Raw genomic sequence first — 23,792 nt, 5'->3', positions numbered from 1 at the left:
AAAGAGACGAGAGTGCATCGTGTTCTAGACCTGCAACTTCTGTTGAACATCAGCAAGACAGTGAGCATCACGACGAAGAAGCTACAGTTCAGCGGCGGAATCCATCTGACAACGCCCGCCGTGATTTCAGTCATTTAGTTTGGGATATTCCGAAAGGTAAGCAACCGAATATTAATTTCAATGGAAGAGCTGGAATAAACCCAAACTTGGCTGCTACATTGTCAGGAGGTGAACCTCAGGATTTTTTCGAATTTTTCATAGATAGTGATATTATAAAACTGATTGTAGAACAAACTAACCTTTATGCAACACAGATTTTGTTGCAAAATGATGTGAGGCCACATTCTAGACTTCACAGTTGGGAGCCAACCACATGTGAGGAAATGAAAAAATTCATTGGACTATTAGGATGGGTGGGCTTGGTCAAAGTACCAAAATTATCAGACTACTGGAGCACTAGTGCTTTGTATGATTTTCCTCTTCCCCGAAGTATAATGAGTAGAAACAGATTTGAACTGCTTCTACGAATGTGGCATTTTGCAGACAATTCACGTGCTGTCCCTAATGACAGGTTACAAAAAATTACGAACATCACCAACAAACTCATTTCACGATTCCAAGAAATATACACACCAGGGGAACAAATTTGTGTCGACGAAAGTATGATACCATGGCGGGGAAGACTTTCATTTCGGCAGTACATCCCTTCCAAAAAGAATAAATACGGAGTGAAAGTTTTCAAGTTGTGTGCCAGCAGGGGCTATACATGGAACATTATTCTTTATGTTGGAAATATAAACGGCCGGTAACATGTCAGTTCCTGAAACTGTTGTGTTACAGCTTGTAAGAGATCTTCTTGGTGAAGGCCGGCGTCTTTACACAGATAATTATTACACCACCGTTCCTCTTGCTTACCTTGCCATTGACAATAATACCCATCTGATCGGTACAATTAGGTCTAACCGGAAATATTTGCCAGCAGATGTTGTTCAAGATAAATTGAGGAAAGATGATATTGTAGGAAAGGAAACTGAGGAAGGTGTGACTATTCTGAAGTGGAAAGATAAGAGAGATGTGTTAGTTCTATCTACAGCTCACTCTGCTGAAGAGGTAACTGTAACAGAAAGACGTGGTTCAGAAATTAGAAAGCCTACCGCAATTGTTGATTACAATACTGGCAAGTCCTTTATTGACGTAAGTGATCAGTTGGCTTCATATGGGAATGCTCTGCGAAAGACTACTAAATGGTACAAGAAAGTTATTATTGAATTTATATGGGGAACGGCTCTCGTGAATGCTTACATTCTCTACAGTGACTGCATCCAGTCCAGTAACATACACGTAAATGAATTCAGGGAACGTGTAATCCTAAGTATTCTTTCTGAACAATTACCTCCTGGACAGCAACTCACTTTACCTGTGCAGCAAGGCAGAAAAACTCCAACTCATCACTTGATAGACAAAGTAGGGGATAATGGAAGAAAGAAGCAAGGACGCTGTGTACATTGCTACAAAATCTATGGCAGAAGTGGAAATTCTGACTCGACAGGGAGGAAGTTTGCCAGGTGGGTGAAGACAGTATGTGACAAATGTCCCAAAAATCCTTTTATGTGCCGGGAGTGTTTCAACAAAAATCATTGAACTTCCAAAGTGTTCGGTACAAAATATGTCATTCTTATATCTATATATATCTACAAGGAACATAAGTTTACAAAAAAATATTATATAACGAATCGTTTTGTAAGAATTATGATGTACTAGCAATGTATTCCATAATGTATAATCGTTTGCTGTGAATTCAAACCAGAAAAAAATGTATTTACACATTTACCCTTCTTCTTTAGTTGTCAATACATTTGTACTAGTGAAAATAATACGTAAGCGTAAATAAAGATTTGAAGATTTTATTACTCTTGTAAGACATTACAGAACGAAAAATTATTACTGCCCCATCTTAGCTGTACGCCACGGCTATTTAACAGTCATATAGTTTTGCTTGAAGTGTGTACGCATTTCCATACACGCGGCCAAGAATCAGGTTCTTGTTTGTGTATGGAGTAGCATACACGTGGCCCAGAAGCAAGAAGCCATGTGTATGATATATCATACACACGGCAGTCAATGTGTTAAAGATATACACACTGAAGCATTTGTATTTTTGATATTTACTGTCTCTTTTCTTCCGCTTTAAACTAATCGCGGCGATGATAATAATGATGATTGCATGAAACGACGAGGGGAACCCCACAAAACTTTCTTAGTGCCATCGACATGATTGTAAGGCAACTTTCAAACCAATGGGACAAGCGACACGGGATGTTCACACTGTCATACTAGTGACACACACTTCCAGACTGTAAAATAGCATTCATTGCCAGGGTTGGCATGTTTAAAACAAAAGTGTTTAAAACACTTTGTTTTAAACGTTTAAAACACACGGCTTTGTTTTTTTTACAAATGTTTTAAACGTTTAAAACAATGTGTTTTAAACATGTTTTTTTAGAAGTGTTTGAAACACATTTTGGTACTTGATATTTTATAATCTATGATTTTTTTTGTTTGGCAACCCTGTTTTTTCATTGAATCTGTGTCAATTAATCCGTGCTTTATGGGTCTCACTCATCGCACAACACTTGACCAACCTTTTGTTCTGACGTCACAGGAGAAAGCTTTTTAATTTTAGGGCACATGCCTACGTGTATGCACAAGGTAGCAAAACTGTTGTGCGACAAGAAAGACCCGTGCTTTACTGTAGAAATCGAAACTTCTCAGTTCTTTGTTTCCTACCGTCCTGTAAGTTTGAGACAGGTGAAAGCTGGAAACGAATATCTGAATACACAATGTGTGATTTTGATCATGACGTGATTTTTATTTCTCTTGCGATACGATTCATTGGTTTGTATAACTGAATGAAGCGCAGATGGTTACTTTTGGTAACATAATTTTGTACTTGGAAAGATAAATTGATCTGGAGAATTTATTATGACACTGCAGGTTGTTTTCTGCTATATAAACTGTTCAGGCAGCAGGAAATGTTTCACCTTTTTCCAGGACGAGGATAGTAATTCAATAATATTTAGTTTCTTGAAATTTAGATGAGTATGAATCCTAACCTACATCAACAGTGACGGAAGAAGGGGGCTATTACCCCCAACCTTTGTCCCTGCAGTAGAAGTGTGCGGAATCCCGAAAAGTCGGAACCAGGATCGGGGGCAAAACAGGCCCGTATCTAGAGGGGGCAGGGGGCAACTACCCCTCCCTGAGAGCCTGCTTTGGCAAATCTGTGAAAAATACAGAACACATTCCTACCTGAAATTCTCAATAATCTTTACAATTATATCATCTGTTACTCTACCAACATAACAAAGACACTTATTGATTTTGTGATTTATTAGGGTGTGTGGGATTCCGTATAATGTCGTATCATGATTGGGGGGGGGATTCCCTTCCAGATTCAGACTTCGGAAAATGATTTCGCAATTTTCTCTAGAAGAGTTGTGACATTTTGAGTAGTCTTGTATTAAAAGTGCGTAAAGGTGTTGGATGTTTTTCTTGGGATGTGTTGCTATGAACTTGGAACTGCTTGAATTTTTGCTTCATGTGATAGAGAGGGAGTGGATATTTGAGTTTTGTTACGTATCGTTGCATTTCTGCCACTTCTAGCTAATGGCAGCAATGACTGATGACGTGAAATTGATGAAGAGACACTCACAAACAGTGCCGAAACCACAGGGGGGCATGGGGCATTGCCCCTCCCCCCCCCACCTTGGACGGAAGTCCATTCTATGGGAAGCAAACGTTGAAGTAAAAAAACAAGACTAGGAGAATCTAAGCATAGCAGGACAATTGGATACTCATGATGGAATTAGTTTTTACGTGTTCCTTGCATTTTTCTTACAGACGGCCAAGGGGACTTGCAAGGGGCAATAGCCCCCCCCATTTCAAATTTTATACAAATAACAATATATTTCGTAAAATGCCCTTGCTCGATTCGCTCGCAATATCTGCTATTCTTATAGTCCAAGTTCAGAGCCATAGCTATGGGGCGGCGGGAGTCGGCCCTGGGAGCCAAATGATCTATATAAAAAAAATGTTAAAGAGAATGCCATGGCACCCCGTAAAGTTATTTGCGCCCTATTAAAACAATTTCTTTCTATGAAATTTAATATGAAATATTAAAGATAACACTGTAATCCAAGAAGTCATTGATCAGTCAAGGGATTCCTATTTGTTTGTCAGGTGTCAAAACATGTATTTCAACTATAATATAATACAATTCACACAATATTTTGCAAAATGGTTAACGTAACCAGTAGGCAAACATTGTCTGTAGTGATGCAAGAGTCTCCCCTTTGAAGGAAATAGAGTCCGTGGTGGACTAAGGTACCCACCCATGCTTTAATGTTTTAGCAAGTACAAAAAATGTATTACAAATTTTTACACAATTCATCAAAGTGTAGATAATATGTAACCATTATTATTTAATTAATTCGATTTTTCTTACATAACACAATACAATGGTGTTGTTGGATTCACATTAGATACCTTTGTGAGTAAGAATCTTGCATCCTGGAAACCAGAGGGAATCATTATGAAGCATGATTTATAAAGGGCTCCCCTAATCAGTTCTGCAGAGAGGCCAAAGCTGTTTGTACATGTTAATCATCTATTAACATTATCGACCTGTAGATATCAAGTTGATACAGTCTCTATTAGCTTATTTATGTTAAACTTTATATTCTTTGAAGTGGCGTGCCCAGGATATTCGAAAGGGAGGGGTTATGTCTACATTTTTAAGTAGTCATTCCTCATTTTGCCATATTTTCCTGCCTTTGACGTTATTTTTTTTAATATTGGACCAAAAGGGAGGGGTATAACTCCCACTAGACCCCCCTTGGGCACGCCACTGATTCTTTGACAATCTGGAAAGATCATTATCGAAATGTTGCTATTTGATGCTGCTCGAAGTTTTTATTGATCGTTGCAGTTTCTTCAAGATATCATCCACTTATCTCTTTTGGGGGAGGGGGCAAGGCCTCTGTGTACCCTGCTATATCTGCCAATGTGACACAATATATTAAGAAATTACCCCCACTAGGATTGACTTCGCCCCCCCCCCCCCCTACAAAGAATTCCTGGCTACGTGCCTGGGGCAAAAATTCCCGGCCCGATCGCGACTTCGGGAAATGACTCCCCGACTTTTCGGGATCCCAAGCAGTCGGGAAATACCGAATGGTCATTTTAAAAAGTCGTCAATTCTCGACGTTTTCTGCATTGTAAATGTCTGGAACTTATCGGAAATTGTTAGTTTTGTACCAGAAGTGCAAAATCAAGCAATTAAGATGGAAATTACGTGTAGAATTCGCGATTTCAAGAGCTTTGGGAAAAATCGAACATATGCCGTCCCAAAAATTTCCCGACTTTGTCGGGACATTGAGAATTTTCCCCGTACCGAATGTCGGGATTTAAAGAATTTCCCGTCCCGACCCAAAAAATTGTGTCCGCACACCCTGCAGTATGGTAAACCTTATCTCCAAAGGTAAATAAACTCTCCTGGCCGCCGCTACACTCATAAAAACGAGTATTTTCTCTTTAACGACTTTAACTATAATTTACTGGGAAAAGGTTGACTTTCTTTTGTTTAAAACATGTTTAAAACATGTTTTTTAACTCATATTTAAAACTATGTTTAAAACAAAAAAAACATGTTTTAAACAAAAAAAAAACACAAATTTTGCCAACCCTGTCATTGCACATGAGGGTCCAAACAGCAAACGACACGTTCATATGGCGTATTCGCGTGCTACTTGTTACTGAGACCGAAGCGACGCGCTACATGGGGAGTTTCCAACTAAGTGACAAGCGACATGGTGCCTTCAGTCTATTAGCAAGCGTTGCTTGCGAACAACAGATAGGCGACACGATAAACCGCACATTACAACTACAGATCTAGGCGACACGATAAGCAACACGTGTCGCTTTGTCGCTTCTGCGTCGCTCAAACTGGGCCATTTCCTCAATAGCTTGCAACATGTTGCCGTGGTTTGTTGTTCGCACATACGCGATGCAATGAGTGTCTTGCTTTAGTGAGATTGCGCACCAAAGCGACAAGCGGCACGCGACACTTATCGCTTGAGGATTTCTCCAACCAAACGCTGGCCTGTGCTTCCCGTCATGCCGCTACGATGTGAAATGTTGCTCTTGATTGGCTCGTTTCCAAGCAACATGTGTCGCTTCGGTGTGAAAGTTGCCTTGGACCGAAGGACCCGTGTCGCTTTGGTGTGAAATCCTCCTATCGTTTGTCGCGTGTCGCTTTGGAGTAAAATCTCCTTGAGGAAACGGTGCAGTCAGAGCTTGTGTCCCTACGGTTCGAAAGGCTGTATTGATTTCCGACTTCTCGCTTTCAATCGACATTTGTGGTTTGTCGCCTCGGTATGAAATATCTATCAGGATACTATTTATATTCTAATAACATAGAAAAATAAACTCTAATACACAGTCCAAGACCTGACGTCCGGAATCACATTGCGATGTTTCTTCTTGTGTTACGCATGCTATTTATTTATTCATTTTATTTTACTTTTCTTTCAAAATTAATGCCATTTCGTGACTGCAAATCACTCCACAAATATAACTGTTTCCATCAATTCACTTACCGCCTTTCTAGAGAAACAAATCTACACAATATATTCCAAAAACTAACTAAGCCGCATTACTTTCATAACAAAATTAGCACCTGGGTCGATCGCACTGCCATCTACTTGTCATCGTCTCGGGGAACCAGTTTCTTGGGTCGTTTTCCACACTACGTTTTTCAAGGCGCTGTACCCAGACCAACTGTTTAAGTGCACCGTCGAGAAAATGCAGAAAGGTGCATAACACGGATCAACTGATGCTCTAAAATGCATCTCGACAGAAATAAATACTCACTTGCATCATAGAATGTAATTCGGTGTTACCTTTAACATTAACAAAAATGCAATCTGATTCCTCGCAGAGGCCATAAAACACTTTAGTGCATCAACCGATGCGTTTCTGGCGCAACAACAGACGTCATCCTTTTACGTTTCTGTATGTAGAATTATGATAACGACATACAATGACAACAATCAGAGGCGCCGACTCCATGGGGCTTGGAGGGGGGGGGGGCTCGAGCCCACCCAATGTTAGCTAATAATGTTGAGGCAGAGCCCCTCAAATAATTTTGCTTAAGAGGATCTAATGTATTATTTTGCTTCTCATGTAAAGTTTACTCTGAATTGTGCAACATGAACTTAACTTTAAATACAGCTTTGAAATGTTCTAGACCATCAACTTTGGGGGGCTGAGACCGCTAAACCATCAACTTGGGGGGGGGGGCTATGACGGGAGACAGTAAAACACATGACTTATTACTATATACTAAGTATATAATTATGAGTATTGTTAACATTTTTACTAAAAAGAGTGTCAAAATAATGCGGTGATATGACAATTATACCAGTATGTTTGTTGTTTAGTGAATTCTGAACAATTTGAGGTCGTAAACACGACTTTCAGGCAATAGGAGAAGGTGGGGGAATGGCGCTCAGCGGGCAATGGCACTCACCCCTCTGTAGTCGTTACGGAGGGTGTTATTGAAGAGTAACCCGTGCTGACATCTAGAACCCAGTACTATGAGGCACCAAACAAAAGGCGGCACATGTGGAGTTGACTTTTAAGAAGCAGGGTGCGAAAAACGAATTCGTCATATTTTGTTATAAAATTGGGAAGGAAAAAAGTGCAAGGTAAGTAGACGGAACGTTTAAGCTAGAGTCTTGAAAATTTTACAGATATAATAATAGTATCTCTGTTTATTTCTTAATTATTATAAAGTAAACATTTGAGGTTCTTCATGAGACGAGAAACAAAAAACATAATATGGCGCCTATCGGATAATGACGCTCACGCTGTTTGTGATGGGAACATGAAGGGTGCAAAGACGTTTCTCATAATAAGCGTCCCATGTGTGCATTTTTGTTCAAAAATGTGCTCAATTTAATTTGTATCTGCATATTAATAAATATAAGTACTTAAGGATATAGTTTCTGTATAGTACAAAAATGGTATTGATTTACTGTTAGGACCATTACCGAGTGCCATTATCCTACTAATAGTGCAATTCCGCTCACACGCACATTGGTACTTTTTTACGTTTACAGATATAACTATTAACGACAGGGAGCAAAGTGATACGCAGAGATGTACTACAAACATTGCTTTTTCAGGCCCACATTTTCTTTTTGTTTCACTGCGTACAGTTTTTGAGATTTTTAAAATCTCCCTTAGGTGGTCGCAATTCCCCCACTTTCCCCTATATATGATATGTACGATATTTAGTTATCCTCGAAATCTCTTCCTCTAGTCCAAAGAATAATGGGAAAATAATTCTAAAGTCTTCGAGTTTATTTCACACTGGCTTGCAGTTAAGTACGCAAGGAAAGCTTATGAAAAGTCTGTATTGTGTAAGCGGGAAAGGCTATGATCAAATCCATTATTGCTAAAGCACGCCGTGCTATGTGCTTTTTATTATTGCAAAATTAAATTAAAGAAGTAAAATATTGTAGCAAGAACAAAAAAGTAAAAGTATTTTCCTGCGATTTGTGTTAGCATTTATGTAAATAATTAAATAAAACTGTTAAATATTGTAAATATTCGTTATTTTTATGGGTACGTCAACACTAAGGTTATTTGCCCCTGTCACATATCCTTTCTTTACAAGTCTGTTGCGGACATTAACCCTCCATAACCCGCGGGGCGGCACTCAGCCGCTTTTTCTAAAATTTTGAATTATTCTCTTTATCAGTGCAAGAATGGTCTGGAAAGCACTAGGAAACTTATCTACACTATTCACAAGAAAACATAGAGGCGTTCCAACCTTTTTTCTGGCGTTTTTCAGTTGTTTGCATGCCTCAAAAGTGACCGGTCCCCCTTAGGCTGCACTCAGTACCTCGCGCGGGAACGTTTTCTATCTTAAATCATATAATAGCAGTCCAGCCATGAATTTGGCGGATGTAAGAAAAATAAAACGACGGTACGTTGTTCGGAATGCAAATTAATTGTATGCAGAAATCATTGCAGTACCCATACGAAATGTCGGAGTTGTCAAAATGTACTGGAAAGTGACAATATTGGGTCCGTTTTGTTTGAGTTTGTATATCTCTTTTCACATATATCTTGCAAAACAAGAAGAAACATTGAGATTTGAAAATTTTGATATTTTGTAAGTATCTTCGAGTTGTATTTTACTCATTTGATTGCTTTTTCAGCGAGTCAGCAAGATTTTGACTGAGAATTTTGGAACAAATTGTTCCTTTCTAAGCCCATATAAGTTGTATGATTTCAATTCGTTTTGAAAAATATGTTGAACGTTCTTGAAAAGTACGTTGAAAATTTTGTGAATGATGAGTTCATTTTTAGTTTCTTTATTATGTGGCAAAATTTTAAGTACGTGTATTTTGGGAATAATATTTTGGTGTATTTGCTTCAAGAGTCTAAGCGTGTACTTCTGTGTCATTTCCTCTAATGTTTTTAGCTTATATAGTTTTAGTTTTAGTTTAGCTAATAAAAATGTCCGAAATGGACTGTTTGCGTTCATATAGCCTATATATTTCCAGTAAGCGCTAGGGTAATTCAACATCAATTTGCATCAATAGTTCATCTAAATAAAGTTGGTTTCGATACGGCGTGGAACATTTGTGCTACTATGAGGGCGCGTATGACGGAGGGATAAACCACACCCATGCCATCGCCGGGACTCGAACCCGAGACCTCCGGATCAAAGAGAGTTGAGTCGACCACCCAACATGCTCGGCTACCGAGGCCAGCATAAAACTGTTAGGTTGGCCTCTTAATGTAAATACATAGCCTACTTTTCAATAAAAATGTTAATTGTTATCTAAAAAAAACAAATGAACAGCCACAGAAGACATAAAGAGACTTTGAAATATTTTCTAAACGTTTTTCATGTTGCATTTCATTTGCATGAGAAATATAATAGCTATACGAAGACGTAATTTTTATTTTAAGAAAAGGGAGGGAGGGAGTCATTCATTCATATATTTCAGTGATCAGAGCCCCCCCCAATAATTTTGACAAGTCGGCACCCCTGACAACAATCTCTTCCATTCCTGGACCCACTGCGTTTGTGCTCTGCTATGAATTATGTGATCTTCCAACAACTGCAATTCATTTTGTTCTGAGCCTGCGAACAGGACCAAAGCAAGGGTGGATAGAAATTATGATTATTGTCAAATCGTTCTCCTCCGTGGTCGAGCGGTCTAAGGCGCTGTGCTTTGGACTCCGACTGCGAGACGGCATGGGTTCGAGTCCGCCTGGGTTCAGTCTCTAGGTTTTCGTCCTGTGTATAGGACCGGTGGTAATCCACCATCGTGAGGAAACTACGAGAGAATAGCGTAACCTGATCTCGGATGTCTGCTATAACGGCTGAGGGTTTGACGTGCTGACCCCACCGCACCCCATTACCGGTTCAAGATCTCCACACCTCTAGGTAGGATTGTGGGAGGGAGTGTGGCAGCCGGGAGATTGGTCTAGGCCCTTCAAGGGCTATCGAGCCATGGGTTATTGTTATTATTAAATCAAGCTAAACATGCAATTTTTAACAGTGGCGCTATTTTTTGTGACAGACTGTATATATACACCTAAAATTACCACCGGAAATATCTTGTGAACAAATATAAATATTGAAAAACTGCTTTCGCAGATACAAAGGTGTGAGACAGGCTCATGAAATTAGTGGACACAACACGTTCAACTACGAAAGGAAGTAATATTTTCAACACAAACTCAGTTATAACACCATTAAGCCTTGTTTCCATGATATGAAAAACTAAAAATGCTGACCAAGGCAGTAATTTATTTTATTATAAAACATAGCACTTGTACTTGGTGCAGAGTCTGAGGAAGACCTTGCTAGAAGGTTGAAACGTTACATTTAGTTTATGTTTTATAATAAAATAAATTCCTGCCTTGGTCAGCATTTTTAGTTTTTCAAACTCAGTTGTCTTTTTAATGGAAACCCAATTTTATTTTCAGCTCATTTGAAAGTACGGGAAAATTAATTAAGAATGGCGTTAGTTACATTGTAATACGTCAAAGAGCAAGTAATTGTAACGTAATCGTACTTCCTTACGTAGTTCAATGTATTGTGTCCACTAATTTCATGAACCAGTATCATACCTTTATATCTGCGAAAGCAGTTTTTCAATATTTATATTTGTTCACGAAATATTTCGGGTGGTACTTTTAGGTCTCACCCTGTGTGTATATGTGTGTGTGTGGTTGGGGGGGGGGGGGTCCGCAAAAATGCCAAACAACACTTTCACAGAGTTTAATTATCATGGAAATTATGCAAAACTCAAAGTTTCCATTCATTTTGCACCATTATTGTGTGGGAAAAACTGTACCTTGTAATTACATAAGAGGTATTTTAATATTTTTGTGTAATCATAACCTGTGGTGTAACAGGCCAGTGCCTACCAACCGACTGCCGGCCTCACCCAACCAGTTACAGGTTGACGTGTGGAGAGCACGAGAAAATCCCCAGTAATTGTAGGTTTCCATGACAGGGTTACTGGCCCCATATACAGGCCAAAATCTCAGGAGAAAAGTTTTTACGCTTCCCCCAGGACACTTGAAACTGCGTGCATCCGGTACCAGAGTCCAAAGCATGACACCTTAGAAAGCACAGCCACGGTGCAGGACATTATTCTTGTGTAATTCTTGAATATTATCAGAATTACTTACTTACACTAATATTAATCAATATTTTTAACAAATATTAATTGAAGGGCTCTGGTGTAAAACATGGTAAGTGACATTTAAGTTGTTTTTGATTACTATGTAAAATGTGCCATCCTTAAATTTTCGAGTGAAATTGCCATGTCATGCAATTTACATTAGATTAAGTGAAGCCTTCTGAAATTGGTAAACACAACATGAAAACAATTTATCTACAGTATAGCTTCTAAGAACCATTTTTTCTTAATGAACTCGGAAATGACCAAAATGTCAGAATGTTTTGCACCACAGCCATTCAATTATTACAATTTTCAAGCATCAGTATCAACAAGGATTGGTAAGAGTACACGTTTCAAGAACAGTAAAACCTCGTTAATCTGCACACCGATAAGCCGACGTAGCTTAATCTGGACCAAAAAAAAACAAAAACCAGAATGCAAGGTTTTAAATGTGGCTAGAAAAGAAAAGGCAGACAACCACTGATGAAATTCTGTTTCCTGCAGACTTCGTACTGTACTGTATGCCCTTTAAATACACCGTAATAAACTGTGTCTTGTTGCTATAAACGGAGTTTTAATGCACTTTCTACTGTTCTTTTAGGTTATTTCAGTTCATCTAGACTTTCGTTAAACCAGTAAACTTATCCCCCCCCCCCATTAGTCTGGATTAACAAGGTTTTACTGTAGTATAGGCATAGTCAAATGTTATTTTCTGAAAACTATCTTTTATAGAGTGCTCTGAGCCCTCCACAAATGACAGCCAGTGACCACTGGCAAGAAAAATGCCCTCATTATGGACATTGGTGATTCACATTGCAAACCATAAACATAAATTCTAGATAGTGTAAATTAAATAATAAAAAAATGTAATAAAATTCTTTATTATTGAAAAGAAATTCTCATTACAAAAAATCTTGCACAAGCAAGATGTATATATACCTCTAAAAATACATTTACTAAAATGTCAATAAGTTACAATAAAAAATACATTATATAATAGGCAGATTATGACTTCTATACTTATAAAAATACATATTTTGTTCCTCAATAACATGACATAACAATTATTACAAAATATCCACCCACATATAAAATGTTTCAACAATTTATTGCTTTCTTTTACATTTTTTTCAGATAAATTTTGCATTTCTTAACAGGATAACTAATGTATTGTTGTATATCATTTGCAAACAATTTAAAACTCTCTCTCAGTGTTTGAAATGAAAAGGGTTATTGTCAATAAATTAAAACTCTTTGTTTCCATATTATGCACTGTGATATTACAAATATGCTTGTACAAGTTTTATCATTTTCAAATTTTCAGTTCCCTACATATAACTGTGAGTAAATACGGAAGCTCGAAAAAATTTAAGCAGCTTTATTTTTACTTGCTACTTTCAACTTTTATAGCACATATACATAATTTGTCAGATGTGAAGAAACAAGCATAGAAATTGTATTAAAATACAAATAAATAACTGCTTCTAACTTCATATGCGTTCAATTATGCATTTGAGCATGAATCACAGGTACTGCTTGTTCCCTTCATAAGTGCAGTACATTTTCCTGAGGGATTTCTATTTTTTACTAAAAGTTCATTCAATTAAAACATTGTTGTAGCTCACACTTTCCAATGCCATGCATACACTCATACAATTACAACTTCACAGTTTTTGTGCAAAAATCTAATTCCACAACCACTTAAAGAGTACAATATAAAATTAATTACTACATATAAAAATAGATACATTCGGGACGGACTGGTATACATAATTCACTGACAATACACAATTTAAAATTACATTACACATTGAGGCATAAGTACACTCCTGTTCAGATAAAATGGCACATCCTCCAACTGTTCAATCGTATAAAGTGTGCCACTTTATGTGAACAGGGGTGGACAAGAATTTGAAAAGGAAGAACTGACGTCACATATACAATACCACTATCCTTCGACAAATATACCACGTTCATCACTTTAAAGTTAAGTCTAGAATCACTAAACGTTTTTCTATATTTCTGTTCAAGATAACTTTATGCACAGATATCCAATTCGGACCAGTCTTAATGGTTATCTGTGATGACACTTGATTTTACTAGGCTCCACATTGTGTTAAGTGTCCATAAATATTTGTTTCCAAAACTGTTTAGAATCAATAGTTGTCGGAAATTTGTGAAAAACAGTCAAGCATGTGACAATTTGTTCCCCAAATTTTCAGGGGGGAAAAGATGACCTGTCTGACACCCTGTGTATCAATTTTATACACATGGCACTTAAAGTGTTACAATTCCAAAGGAGAAAAAGCACACATTCAGAAAAAAGAAAAGTCTTTCCAGGTGATGCAACACGACTGAGATTTTTCACATAAAATGTTGAAGAAGGAAGTATATTCAGAGGCCTCACCAGATCCTCGTGGTTAAGTGTGAAGCGAGTTGTGCGAATTTGTGTTTGGTTGTGGCGAGCTCAAACACACCCTCCACACTAGGGATGTTTTCCCTGACAGACAGTTGTTTTCCATCCCCCAACATTTTGGTCAACAATTCCCAGACCCACACCTTTCCACCCGTAAATACAACAGACCGAAGTGCAACGAGTTAACAGCATTCAGCTGGTGATATTGGCACTGTTGTACACAACTTCACCATTCACCCCAAATGCACTGGCATTTCTTTGAACCCGATACCCATTTTCATCTGCCACATTTCTGATGGCTTTCACCTGGGCAAAACCTAAAAAACCGTAAACCAACAACCACCACTAATTCACCCAAAACCCCAATTTCACTGTTGCCTCCATCAAGAGCCACCACAACACTAAAGCCCGGATCACACGGAACTGGACTTCCGGTAGAAATGCCCTAGCTGGCACTGGACTGGTTTTGACGATTAGACTGTTCTAATTGCAACTGGCTCTCTCTGCTGGATTCTGTGGAACAGCGAATCATAGTGAAGTTTGGCCATGTGAAGATAATCTGTGTTTTGCAAGGGAAAGTTTCTTGTCTGTGGTTTCCGAGTGTTGGCTGTTTTTCTTTGCTGCTTCATAAAAGAAAAAGAAACCGAGATGATGTGCATTCATGTTCATCAATATTTAGGAATTTATCCACAAAGCAATGAGATGTGTTCACGATAAATATGATAAACCCATAATGAAAATCATTATTATTATAAATGTATTATATGTTTAGTTGAACAAAATATTTTCTTTTTTTTATGAATAAATATGCATACACGAATTCACTAAAAATCTTGTTCAGTACACATTGATTACCATATTTTCTTTCGAGCCAATTTCTAGTCCATGCTTTTGTTTTAGTTATTTTAATTTTTAATAACAGTAGTAGCTATTCTCCTACAACATTCTTCAAATTCCTCGTCCATCCTTTTAGATTGTCTGCTCTGCGCAATGTCTTCTGGGAATAAAAGTACACAGGCAAGTATGGTAACAGGTATCGTGTGAGGCAAAAACCAGCAGCCGAGCCAGTGCTACAGAACTAGTCCAAGTCGAACCGGAAAATCCAGCAGATCTAGCCTCGTGTAATTCAAGCATTACATTGACTGTTTATTAGCAACCATTATCCACCAACAAATTCCTTCGGAAATGCTAAAAAGATCCCATGTGCATGTTACCACAGGGCCCTCCCGCACTCCACCTACCCACTCATTAACCATCCCTCCGATCCCACTCATCAACCAGCAGAGTCTCCAACCCTGGGGAAAGTGTACTTTTTTGTCTAATGCCTATTGCTATCTTCGCCCACTGTCTGGCTACACTGCAGTACAATCCCATCTTTTCTTCCCCAGTGGACATGTAGACAGTCTAAGACATATAGAGTATGGACCGATATGAAATTTTGGCCCATATCAACAAAGTACCAATACAAAATTCCAAATGGTTCACTGACCTCCTTAATAAATATATCTTACTAGATGAATCAAGTTTTTGCAATGCAAAAGAAGATGCATATTTAAACATTTACTTAAAAAAAGTAGAGAATGCAGATTACCAGTTTATATCCATAAAAATTACAACAAAATGGCACAATATTGTACTAAATTGTACGATATTTATGGTGAAAAAAGATCAATATTTCAGTACAAACATTGAGCATATTTCGGGATCAAAAGTGGTATATAAAATGGCATTTTGATTTTGGTGAACATATTCCTAAATTAGGTCTTAAAAACTACACTTATTACACAAACTAAAGACTTCCCATCTAATAGTACATTTATGTAGTTATCAGAGTATTAACTTTATTCTTGTGTAAAGGAGACCATTTTTACTTCTCAAGTATGTACAGCAGAATTAATCAATTTTCTGTGATTTGCACAACTCACAGGATAAATCAGATTTCAGAAAGTGACGCATCAAACAAAGTCTAAATTACCAATTTAAGAGTAAAATTTGGCATAAAAACTGAATACTATTACAGTGTGTAATTTCACATTTCGTGTTTCCGTCAAAAATGAAATATACATGCCTCTATTTATAGATATATTCAATCATGCACCGCTATGCTCATATCGGCCAATACCAATAGAGTACAGATTATTCTGTCCTATCTCTAATAGAATCTTTCCCTTGTTTTGTGTGGTGTTTACTGTTTCCTTGCATTTTTATCTACTGTATCTGCTATATGTTCTTATCTCTCTCTCTCTCTCTCTCACACACACACACACACACAAACAGAACAAGGAATAGAAAGAGCAAAAAAAGTAGTGATTTCGGAAAGTAGGAAAATATATCTCAATCAAATATTCATTAAAGAAAATTTTAAAAACACATTCAACACTTTTGGATGGAATTCAATAAAATCACAACCAGACTGCACAAAAATCTGAAGTACCTAACGGAAGTCTTAGGGACATCCTGTTCAAATTTGGGACACATTACTTGGACAAGCAATTCTTCTTGACATACATTTCTTATTAACTTAAGTTTCTTAAAAAAATAATCTCTACAAAACAGGAAAACACATTGGAAATACTGCCAACATTAACAAATACTGTGTGCTTGCTCTACAATTTATAATTTAATTTTTATAAACTCGCCACAGAATAAAGTTATATTACCCTGCATTTTCTTACACAGGGTGTTGCAGAGTTCATAGCATAATTTGAGTAGTAAATGACGATGATGCTGTGCATGAATTGCCATTTACAGTAGACTGTGCTTCAGTAGCTTCTCTTGTGGCAGACCTTTCCACGGAAAGTGATCTTTCTTTATGCGGACATGCTGTGGCCAGCTTGGTCTCCAGATATGTCCCCTTCAGACTTTTTCTTTGGGTTTTTGTTTACGCAAAAAGTATTCCAAATTTGTCCTGTCATGATCTCGGAACTGAAGGATCGCACCAGAGACGTCGTTAGCAGTAACCCAGAAAACACATTAGAACAAGTAAAGGACAGTGATCAATGCCACTTGGAGAATATACATGACACTGCTACTCATTTGCAGACGTCATATTCAAACATTTACTGGTAAATGGCATTCCTTTCTGTACAATTACAGTCATTCAATAAAAATACTTATTTTCCATATGTAATTGCACCTTTAACCATTTGTGGACAAGCGATGGGCATAGCCCATTGTACAAATACTGTCCAATAACACTAGCCACAGGCATAACCCATCGTTCACTATAAAGTTCTATTGTGAATGAAGGACAGATTATAATCTCACCGCGTCAAATTTCAACCACTAAATGTTACATTTTCTCCATTGCTGAATTTTACTTGTACTTGTGTCTATTTATGTTGCACTTTTGTTTATACTCTTGGGAATTGTATTTAATAATTTATATCCACATTGTGGAAATTTCTGATGATGATTCAGTTTCTAATTCGATCCTAATAGAACGTTTTTGTTATTTTCATGAATTAATTCTATATTAGCTGTTCCAAATGTTTTCAGTAACTTCTTATGCAATGTTATATTTTTTTGTAATTTCAAAAAATTGTTACAGAAAAAAATTAATAAATGCGAGAAAATTTATATCTGTGGAAGGAGGAACTGTTGTAGATTTGTAGAAAAAAAAATTAAATAACACCAAACTCAACATATTTTCTATAATTTTTCTTAAAAACATTTAAAAAAAATGTCTCCTGGGGAAAAGTTTATATTCGAAGTCCAATCCAGTAAAGGTTAAATTATGCTATGAATGCTGTCACACCCTGTATCAACACCCATAACTATCAATGTTTAAATAAACAAAAGCCTGTCTAAAAGTAAGAAACAGTGCATGTACAAGTGAGTGAATTCTATATTTTCGTTCCAGTGAAAGAATTTCCAGTTTCTTTTTCAGGAATTAAGACATTAAGAATGTTAAAAAGCAAACAAAACAAGGAAACTGGAATATGCTGGCAGTCATAAAAAAACAAGTTGAGGGTTTTTGTCAGTAATGTGTTCCAGTTTTTAACAATTTAAAATATCTTAATTTCTGGACATTCCCGATAAAGAAACCGAAATAGTTACAAAACGTTGGAAGGAAAATCTAGATTCAACCATTTGTACACTTGAAGTATTTTTCATATTTCCATCATACAAAAATAATAATAATAATAATACTTAGGGGCTTTGCTAAAGAAAATAGGACAGTATAATTAATTAAATGCATGACCATGAAATTAGGCAGCTGGGCAGATTTGCATTGGTGCCACATATGGGAAAAGCAAAGCAAGAGCGGGACAAAAGTCGCTGGGTCCCGCACACCGTGTGGCAACGTCAACTGGGCTGCTTTACCTAGTTCGAGCATCAGACCGACCTCTCTGGGTCACTTTTGTGTCATCCCTCAGCTTTCAAGCAAATACTGCCAGTTTGTATCACATGGATTACAAAGACCAACTCTACGAGATCTTACATTCTCTTAAAACTCCGAACACACGGGGTTGTGCTCCAATGTGGCAACAGCGCAAACTGCTTAATTCCATGGCTGACCGTGTAGCTCCATTTTCCTATTTATAATTTCATTGCAAATGTACTTTCAGGAATACAAGTGCCTTCAAAAATTCCTGTGTAATAATACTAAAGTTATGTAGCAACATGACAGTCAATGCCAAGCCCCATTTAAACCAAAACACGTTGTACAAAATAAAAAAGTATCTATTACACAAGAAAATGTCTATACAAATAAAAACAGCTTTACACAACACACCAATGAATTCAACAATATTTATACACCTTACAGAATACAAGTACCCCATCACTTCACCACACAGGAATCCCTTAGAGGGTAAAACACTATCACCACCTCGCACCCCTTTTATACCTTTAGAATTTCAGATCCTCTTCCACACAAGAAATGATGATTCCATAATATACAAAATTCAGTCCATCTTAGAAAAAGCACTTTCCAAATATAAATACATATAAATATTAAAATGTTATAAAAATTGTTGTTCTGTACAAGATTATTTTATACCCTGCCATAAAGTTATCCGACCACGATGATATGTCTGATTTAGGAACATGGAAGTACAATTACGCTGTACCCACAATTCCACTGAGATTCTAACACGATTGAAGTCCTGTTGTTATTCGATAAGCTTGAAAAGCGAACATGAGAACACCATACCAAGGATCTGAAAGGAGGGAAGCATTATAATTAAAAAATGAAGAGGAAAATTAGCATTTTATGTGTCTAGAGCAAAGATTTCTGGTGACAACCTGAAATGTCAACCCTATGTTAAACCTATTGAGGGTTGTTAAATGTCCAGGAATTGGAAATAAATTCAATTCCAGTCCGGGAGAGAGAATGAGCAAGCGTAATGAGTTCTGGACCGTAAAGAACCTTTTTATCTTTAAAGTATTTGAATTCAGTCCCGACACCTTTCTTTCCGGATTAACTTAAACATGGTCCAAGTTCGGTATTGAAATGAAACAATACGGAACTTGAACTGCATTCAAATTGTGCGAGGAAAAAGGTTCCTGTCCTGTTACAGAACCCAATGGCTTCCTGGACTTATAACAACCCTGGTTGGGATAAATGCATGCATAAATCCAATAAACAGAGGTTAAGCCCTTTTGTCCATTTTCCATTCCTATTTACTGTAAAGGGGAAAGAGGAAACACAACAGTTCTTGGGTCAGTCAGCAGCATCGACTTGGCTAGAAAAAAACACGGAATGTAACAGACAACAACATTAAACACTTTGCGTGATGCATGGTCATTCTCCAATCATATGAGAAAATGTACAACTATCTTTCTTGTGACTGAGTTGTATAATATTATGTATAATCAAGCGACAAGGAAGAGAAACAAATGTGTTCAATAGTTTGTTGTTTAGAGTTGGCTTAATTTTCCATGTACACCATGTTGTGTAAATGTTGAAGAATTATTAAACATAGTTTTGTGTACAGTATGTATTTTATTGACTCTATCCATGTTTTCACGTGTATCTAAGAACTCTTAATCTAATCTCTCTGAACGTTTCAATCTTACTATGGTTCTGTTCAGCCCAGGTCGGACTTTTCGGGATCCCGAGCAATCGGGAAATACCAAATGGTCATTTTAAAAAGCTGTTAATTCTCGATGTTTTCTGCATTGCAAGTGTCTGGAAGTTATCGGAAATTGTTTGTTTTTATTCCAGAAATGCAAAAACAATCACTTAAGGTGAAGATGACGTGTAGAATTCGAGATTTTCAGAGCTTCAGGAAATTTTGATCATTTCGCGTCCTGAAAATTCCCCCGACTTTTGTCGGGAAATTGCGAATTTTTCCTTCCCGAATGTTGGGATTAAAAGAATTTCCCATCCCGATAAAAAAATTCTGTCCTGCACACCCCTAGTGAAAAGCACGCTCTGAAATCTATCGTCTTGCGTTTGTTATTGCGGTATTCTTCTGTGTTTTAGTTAGTTTCTTGATTTATTCATGTTGCATTGTTGTTTCTATTTCGTTAATTATTATTTATTGTTGTGTTAGATTGCAGAGTGCATGAAATGAGCAAGGAGAACAATGGCATGTTTTTCTCCAGCATGCTACAAGAAATAGCATAAAAAAGTAAATAAATGTTTGTCCTCGGCCGAACAGTGTCGAACGTGTATGCCTATTTCCGGGCAATGAAATTATTGGCTGCATCGACGCAATGAACACTGCCACTCGAATGACATCTGAAGCAACGGGGATAGCTATGTCAGAGGTTTACTATTATTAAAATTAAGAATGACTTTCATGAAAACAAAGAGGGGAAACTTTCTGCACCAAGTAAGAAGACGAATGGTATGGGGCGATTCGTCTTGAAAAATATGATAGTTTTACCCAGGCTGTTATGAATGTTAAGTACAGGGAAAATGAGCTACCGACTTTGGGAAAACTTCATAAAATCATCAAATACGAACATGATTTTCCTAAAATGTCACTCTCAACTTTACGGCGTAAACGTAACAACATAAGAATATGTTGTTACGTTTTAAAAATAACTTGCCGTGCAGAAAAAAAACACATTTGTTCCATGTTCTCGTTTTAATTGAACAAGTTTGTTTAAAGTTCACTTTATTCTCAGATAAGCTAATCGAGACGAGACTATAAAATGGAATCCGAACCATTGTCCATTTGACTCCACGGGGAATAAAACACTCTACTCGATTACAAGTCAACATGGTTAATAACTACCTTTTTTCTTTTAATTTTGTACAGAGTTTTCTTTGAATATCAGCCGTGATCCGAAAATGCCCTGATTCTTTGGTTAACTCACATTAAGCAATGTTCTTTGGTTTGTTTTTTTCCATCATTTTAAATACCATTGCTAATATCTATAATTTAAATAATTATGAAATTTTGCATTTACCAAAAGCATATATTACTTTCTAAACATAGAAATATCGTTATTGTTCAGTAGTACAGATGTAACGGAATCAAAAGAAAGCGAAAATATTGTTAATTTGCGGAAGAGAATACTACTGAGAATTGAAACTAAACAATGAGTATGAAGCTGTAATTCATGCGTCTGGCTTTGTCAGTAACCGACTGTTTTGTTTGTTTCAATTGTCATTTTCCAACCCAAAGCTGGATATGGGTCTGGTTCCAATGTCCATTCATGTTTGTTTAAATTGACAAGAATGATTGCTACCTCTGCATTTCAGCCCATTTAATGAGTGAAATGAGACGATCTACATTTGAAATCCTAAAAAATACACCTCATTATTGCACGTGATTTTGCGTACACCTTGCATCCCTTCACCGCTGAAACAAAACAACAAACAAACAAAAAAAAATCTCTTTGCGTCGGTTGGAGGGACCGCGAGAACGAAGTGCGTAGCGAAAGCGTAAGCACTTGCTGTTTTTCATTTGTTACGCTTTAAACATGGCAACATCTTCGTGCCAAGAAGGAAGTAGGTACCAAACTGCCGTGAACAAGTCTGTAGTTGGTTTTCTGAATAAGGCAGTGGCGTATTCTGAAAATTTGACCTGGTTTACCGCAACAATTCTTATTTATTGTATGTATTTATTATGCACCCCATTTAGATTAATTTGATATACGAGGTATGGCAGAAAAGTAATGAGACATTTTCTTTTAACCGTGAATATTATTATTTTTACAAATCAAGGTTATCCCTTTCAAAATAGTTCCCTTGGGCAACCGGGGGAATAGAAAGAAGTCCCAGTGACTGAGATCTGGCAATGCAATAAAATACCATTTTAGGGTTAATTACCATGCCTAGAACAAAACACAATATGTCAAAAGGGAAGCATTTTGTAAAGTAAAACATACAAAAAATAACAATATTTTACGTCACATAGGTTAAGAATAAGACAAAATCATACTGTGAGGAACGTAAGGTCCTCCACTTGGCCAGGTGATGGTTAATGTGCCCAGTACATAGCATAAGAGTGCTGTACATACCATAATGGAAGAAACGCCAAGAGCTGCTCCCCCTATGTATGCGGCATGCTCATTTACATACACTTCCAATTTCCCCAGGCAGCCTTCACTGAAGGTGTTGTTCTGGTCTGCTCCCATTACGTCGCAAGGTAATTTCTGAAAATAAACAAAAGACAACACATGGGAAAATAAGCCAGGCCCTTGTAGACAGAGGGTGATCAAGTGATAGGGAAAATGAGGAGACAAGGTTGACTGTCCCAGCTGAGTCATCTGAAATTAATTTTTCTTGTATGTACATATTTCTTCTATTATTTCTCTTGTAGTTTATGGCTGTTACAAGCATATACAGTGGAACCTCGATTTTATGTTTTTCAAGGGACCAAGCTGTGTCGCCCCAGTCGTGCTTCCATTTGTAAAGCAGCAGCTCAACGTCTGTATGTACCATATATTATCTGTGCCATGCACAAAATTTGAACATTCTAGAATTAATTTGCAATCTTTTTAGATATCAAAACAGTGGCTGCGGTGGCTCAGTCGGTAACACGTCTGACTACCATGCTAAAAGTCCCGGGTTTGATCCTCGGGAACTTTTCTAACATTGGAAGCGGCCCAGGCACCCACCCAACATCGAATGACATGGGTACCTGGGGGAAACCCTGGGGGGTAAATGTGGTCAGGAGCGTGATGCTGATCACATCACCCCTACTCGCGACCGGATCATGAAAGTGTGGGGCGTTACCCCCACACTCCCTATACGCCTTCATGGCGTAGTGCTAAGCACAGGGGAGCACTTTACCTTTTTAGATATCAAAATTAATTATTTTGTGATCTTTTTCGGCATTGGAAAAATATTTTAAGAAGGTATGTAATTTACAACTTTAATAATTTTATGTAACTATTGTAAAAGCCTAAATTGCATGATGTAATTATGTAGATCCCTGGGTACGTGTAAATATCAACCAAGTTTTCTTGGTGTTGTGTCAACAACCATTCAATATAAAAAGGGACCAGATTTCTGTATTTTTGGCTTCCTTGCTCGGTTGCTGTTAGGCTGGTATCACAGGTTAACCTCATAGGGTTACCCGTACTACCCGTACCCTAAATAAGCGAATCGTCTTATGCTTGGGCTAGTTTCTCATAAACCTATGCTTCCGAGCCAGGTTCTTGCGATACTATCTAACCATGATTAATCTTGG

General features: G+C 37.4%; 2 protein-coding genes across 2 annotated transcripts in view; one reads left to right on the top strand and one right to left on the bottom strand.

The window, feature by feature from the left end:
• Window positions 1-23,792, top strand: part of PolD1 (DNA polymerase delta 1, catalytic subunit) — a 362,058-nt gene that overhangs the window by 205,733 nt on the left and 132,533 nt on the right. The window lies entirely within an intron of this gene.
• The window catches only part of LOC145997145 (CD151 antigen-like), a 29,883-nt gene continuing 21,578 nt past the window's right edge, over window positions 15,488-23,792 (bottom strand). Inside the window, exons 6-7 of the mRNA XM_083133792.1 lie at window positions 22,618-22,752; window positions 15,488-19,358 (exon numbers count right to left, since the gene is read on the bottom strand). Coding sequence (XP_082989918.1) covers window positions 19,311-19,358; window positions 22,618-22,752 — 183 coding nt within the window. The 3' untranslated portion in view covers window positions 15,488-19,310. The remainder of the gene's footprint in view (window positions 19,359-22,617; window positions 22,753-23,792) is intronic.

This window comes from Lepisma saccharinum, chromosome 13 (assembly GCF_977018435.1).
Source record: "Lepisma saccharinum chromosome 13, izLepSacc3.1, whole genome shotgun sequence".
Taxonomy (NCBI): Eukaryota; Metazoa; Arthropoda; class Insecta; order Zygentoma; family Lepismatidae; genus Lepisma; species Lepisma saccharinum.
The sequence above is the reverse complement of the archived record's forward strand: the minus strand, read 5'-3'. Positions and strand labels throughout refer to the sequence as shown.